A 5,326-nucleotide genomic window follows, 5' to 3' on the forward strand; every position below is an offset into this window, starting at 1 on the left:
TAATTATCCTTTAATATTCAAATTCTGAAGATGATATTTTTAATTTAAAATAACTAAAAAGATGTAGTCATATTTTTAATATTTACATTTAAATAGATAATAAATACCTTTTAATTTGAAATATTCAAAAGGATATAATTATCATATTAATATTCAAATTTAAAGAGATAATACATATATTTTAATTTACATTATTTAAAAGATAAGAATTTAATTCAATTATTAATTTCATCAATGAATTCACCTTATTTTGTTTTTTCAACAGGTTGTTATGTATAATTATGGTAAACTATATGCTTTGGCTCACATAGAGCACTTCAGATAACAATTTTGTGGAATTGGTAAGGTTATTTTATGTTATGCTCTGAAAACGATGATATGCTACTTGAAATGATGATTATGAAATTGAACCCTTTTTCATTTAGTTAAGTCTCGGATATATTTAGCATGTCATAGATTACACAACATTTTTGTACTAGATTTGAATAGACTTTAATGTTTGGCGAGATAAAAGATGTTGTATATTTAGATTACGATCCAGATGAGACGGATGGGTGATGATTTTTGTGTGTTTTTGATGATGAGATAGAATTCGAGTATCTGTGTGTGTCAATAATGTATCGTTGGGATACATTTTGTTACATTATATAATAGCAAATTATAAGTGTTCTAGTTTTATGATTCTAAGTATACCATCTTTGTTTGAATAAGGTAACCGTGTGGTATTGCTTGATGTAATAGAATTCGGGTATCTAATGCTTGTTAAGTGTAAATTGGCGTTAAAATTCATATTTAGAAGTTACTTGATGATTAAGGTAACCATGTGGTACTGCTTAAGATGCAAGAAAGTATATTTAGAAGAGTTGGTTTCAGCAGCGCCGCCCTTGTGCCTCCCAAGCTTTGGGGATATTGCACGTGTAGTAGGTATCTGTGAAAATTACAGTAGATATCAGATAATTGGAGTAGAGATGAACGGAAGATAGAACAATAAATTAAGAGAGAACTATATAATGCTGTAAAATAAATAAACTTGATCCATTTCTACAAGTGTACCGATATGTTCATCTGCCCATTATCCTTCGTTATCCGCCCTTATTACACATAACTACATTGATTGTGTTGAAGTGCTCGATCAAAAGATAAAGCACTCGAGTTTTACTGGGATAATGCATCATTTTACCAATGTGTTAAGGATAAGTAGAAGCATAAAACCTTAACTGACAAAAAGTTCTCTTGTTCAAGCAAAAAGCCACCTAATAATCCCAGAGCATTAACTTGAATCAAACATAGAACTCTTAAAATCCCAGTAAACAGCCTGCAGGATCCAAGTATTTTCTTCACCTACAGCAGTTTCTATCTACACACCAGTCGTTTTCGCAATCGTCAAAAGAAAACCAATAAACGATAATTGAGAAAGTTGTAGTTCCTAATCATTCATGGTATAGTGGTTTGAGCTGTAAACGAGACGAGACAGATAGTAAGATACTCGAGTTCGACTCGATCAAAACTCGATAAATACTCCACTCGAATGGACTAGACTCGAGTTCGAACTCAACTTGAGTTCTTAGCGAGCCGAAACGAACTACTTGACACTTGACTCGAAAAGCTCTCGAGTAACTCGAAAAAAATAATATATTAAAATTTTATTTTTTTTAAAAAAAAAATTATTGATAATATTAACATTTATGTGTTGATGTTTTAAAAAAAATACAGTATAAGGTTTTCATGTGCTTATGGTTCAGGTTTGAGTTTGAGCTTCAACCGAGTTAGATTTAAGATTTTTTTTTATTTCAATCTTTTTCGAGCTTCAATTCATGATTTCAAGTTCGAGTCGAGTTTGAAAATTTTAGACTCGCGAGATTTCAAGCCAAATCGAGTTCTATTTTAAAGTTTCCGAGTTGAGTTCAGCAATACTCGAGCTCGACTGGCTCGTTTACTGCCCTAATAGTGGTAAAACAATTCAAAGTTTTTGGAATAGGTATCACAATTATCAACATCATACTACAAAAAAATCATCAATCGATATGATAAGAAAAATAGGCATATCTCAAATATCCTAAGGATAATGTGGCTTTGAAGAGAATAAATGTATTAGCAATAGTCATCAAATTACCTTCTTTAGTTCAACTTTTGGAGGAGGTTCTTTGTAGAAACTCGGCATTGGTGTAGCTTTAAAAGTCAAACTCTTCCTTAATTGCTTGATTTCTGCCTCCTGGTTCTCCTGCAGGATGCGACAAACCTAAAAATTAATGAAACGGCACGGAGATAGAATGAATTGAAGTGGAAAACTTGGAAACCATAACTAGTTGATAGAATAGAAAAATATGATCATTCAAGCAATAGGCCATAGCTATAAAGCTATGGTCGAGACCCTTGATTTTGCCTGCAGGTTATTCTTTTCAACTTCCTTCGCATGGATCTTCTCTTCTAGCTTCGAAAGAAACTGCAGGAGAAGTTCATGAACAATCATTTATAAAGTTAATGTGACCGGAAAATAACAGATTGGTCCATATTTCCAACCTCCTTCCGCTTTTCAGTACGTTCCTCCAATCTAAAGGTGAATCCTGGACCACTACTCCTCCTAGTGCTACGAGAAGTGGCACTGCTAATAGTCACGATAAAAAGTCAGACATATCAATAAAAGAAGAGGAATTAACAAAATGACTAGCATGGCAAATGGAAGTTAAAAATAATGACAGTACGAAGTAGTGGAATGAGCATCCTCGTCCTCTTTGCTCAGCGCTGCAGCTGTTATCGGCTTTGAATCCGCTGATCTGCAATCATACAAGATTTGGTCACAGCATAATTAAATAAGTATATAATTGTTTCCCTCTCTGTTTTGCCAACCCCGAGCTCGTTTTTTTATTAATTGCAATGGAGTTGGGGTGTTCAAAGGAACAAAGGGATCTATTCTGCATCCAAGTTTTAACCAAATTTACCCTGAATATAAATGCATTAAAATAAATATGCAATACAACCAAAGTAGAAGAGGTTAAATAGTGTGCATCTGAGTGATGATATGGCAACTAAGACTTACTCGGACGATGAAGAGGGCTTAGCAGCCGCATTACCATGACCAGATTCTGCAGGCTGATAAGTAAACACAAAGATAAAACAGAAAGAGACATTTAGAAAGTGAAAAAGTAGAAATGAAAATAGAAATTGATGATATCCCACATTCATACCACAGCTTGCTCATTGCCAGGCAAAGATGCTAAAGTATCCCTTCTAGAAGTAGTTCCAGCGCCATTCACGTTCTTTGAGTCGACATGGAGGGATCCGCGCCTGTTGGGATGACTCAAACGAGACAATAAAAGACCTGATCCATTGGAAGAAGAGACATGGGCTTTAGAGTTTTTTTCCTGGCCATGTTTGGGGTCAACTTTCTCCTTATATCCATCAATGCTCTTCACAAGAGCATCCCCATGGACTCTTCTAGCAGGAAATGAATGACTTTGGGACAGCACAGGCCTCGGAGTACGAGTAACTGGAACTGCATTTCTCAGATGAGGTTTATCCTTTGTCACCTTAATGTTCTTTGCATTACCACCACTCACATTACTATGCTCCTACACATCGAAATGGACAAATACTCTAAGCTATAAGAAATTATATGAGTGATCAACACCAATAGAACAGCTTGAATGGATGAAAAATGGTACCTTTGAGGTTTCTGAGATCTTTGAGACATTTGCAGGAGTTTTGTTTGCCTTGCCTTGAGATTTTTTTCCCTGCTGCTTTGAATCTTCCTTCAGATTTGAGGGCCCCTCACCATTAGTGTCAGCACTGGGTTCCTCTTTCTTTTCTTCTGCAGCGGATTCTTCAACTTCTGTTTTTTCAATGACGATTATATCTTCCTCCATTGTTACCCCGTTTTCAGACTCCATTCTACAGATCTTATTTATTTTCTTATATCATCTCTTTGGTTTTGTAACAATTAAGATATCCAATTTTCACTACATAGCTCGTAATAGATAAATGTTTATCCAAACTTTCAATAAACAATTTTACCTTTTAGCATTCGAAACAAATCTAGTAAAATATTATGCATTCCATGTTTCATGTTTTTTTAATATGTTTATCACGTAAATATGTACCTATTTTTATATAATATCTTAATATTCTAAAAAATTAATTCATAAATTAAAAAATATATTTAAATATTTGAATCTACATCATCATGTGTGTTTATAATAACAATGATATCCATCAAATTAAGACTATATATACAAAACATTTAATATATTAGAATTTTACTTTGTATACCAAACATGCATGAGATAGTAATGGTATATAAACGGTGTTAGTTTAAGTAGTAAGCAGCTTGTTATCACTTTCAGATTCGAGTTTTTGTATATGCAGAAAATTTATACTGAGAGATTCACCTGTCAAAGTCATGTGTGACCAGGGTCGGTCCAGATTAGTCAGGACGAAACCTTAGAACTGAAATAAGAAAAAAAGTAGTAATGGTACGAGTATCAATTGAATTTAATACATAATTGTTATATTTATTAGATGTGTCATATTTTTCAAATTACCAAATCTAGTAATAAGTGGTGAAAAGGGATTCATAAATGAATGTTTGACAATAAAATTGAAAGCATTGAATAAGAAAATGACAAGACAAGAGTGAAGGATAGATGGTGAGAAAGGGGTGGGGAAGGTTGAGGCAACAACGTAACATGTTGAACGGCAATGTGGTATGGTACAATCAATGAATGTGCAGTCCAATCTTCAGCTTTGGTCAGTTTTGAGCATAACAAGCTCCGACATCCCCACTCCCTCTCTTCACGTTGAATAATCAAATTATTTAATCTTAGATGTACTTTTTTAAAAATAATATTTTGTTTTGATTATATTAAAAAATGAAATTATTATTATTTAAAAATAAAATCAGTATATTTGGTTATTTTAAATTGTCAATCGAGTAGGATGTAACTAAGGGACAAATAGAGGCAGGGGGCCTCTCCTCCAACTTTTAACTTATTTTGTATTTATTATTAAAACATAATAATAAAATTGTATTCGTTCCTCAAACATAATTTCATCTTTTTATTTATTTTTTTAATAATTTAGAGTGATTATAAGATAATTTATGATTTATATTAATAATATACACTTTGTTAATATTTTATTTTTTATTAATAATATACACTTTGTTAATATTTTATTTTGCAAAGTACGAAGAATGAAAGAAAGGTGACATGGAACAATTTTTTTAATGACATGTAAATAAATACTTAATTTACATTATATCATCTCCTACCACCGTTATTCTTGGAGGACAATCTGTAAATTCTTATATAAATCCCAATTTGATCTTTAG

The 5,326-nt window shown here is 32.6% G+C and overlaps 1 protein-coding gene across 1 annotated transcript; it reads right to left on the reverse strand.

Moving 5' to 3' along the window:
• Positions 1-784: 784 nt before the first annotated feature.
• LOC120126161 (protein WVD2-like 4) lies at positions 785-3,902 on the reverse strand. The gene is made up of 8 exons (XM_039144432.1): positions 3,663-3,902; positions 3,186-3,569; positions 3,038-3,090; positions 2,703-2,774; positions 2,521-2,602; positions 2,372-2,443; positions 2,114-2,221; positions 785-928 (listed from the first exon to the last, which is right to left on the reverse strand). The coding sequence occupies exons 1-8, from the start codon at positions 3,885-3,887 to the stop codon at positions 800-802; spliced, it is 1,125 nt and encodes a 374-aa protein (XP_039000363.1). The 5' UTR covers positions 3,888-3,902; the 3' UTR covers positions 785-799.
• Positions 3,903-5,326: the final 1,424 nt, after the last annotated feature.

Source organism: Hibiscus syriacus, unplaced genomic scaffold (genome assembly GCF_006381635.1).
Source record: "Hibiscus syriacus cultivar Baekdansim isolate YM2019G1 unplaced genomic scaffold, ASM638163v2 tig00110450_pilon, whole genome shotgun sequence".
Classification (NCBI taxonomy): domain Eukaryota; kingdom Viridiplantae; phylum Streptophyta; class Magnoliopsida; order Malvales; family Malvaceae; genus Hibiscus; species Hibiscus syriacus.

Coding starts and splice junctions, on each gene's coding strand:
- LOC120126161 (XM_039144432.1), bottom strand. CDS start 3,887: ATGGAGTCTGAAAACGGGGTAACAATGGAGGAAGATATAATCGTCATT. Junction 3,570..3,662: donor AGATCTCAGAAACCTCAAAG/GTACCATTTTTC, acceptor TTCGATGTGTAG/GAGCATAGTAATGTGAGTGG. Junction 929..2,113: donor CAAAAGTTGAACTAAAGAAG/GTAATTTGATGA, acceptor TAATTTTCACAG/ATACCTACTACACGTGCAAT.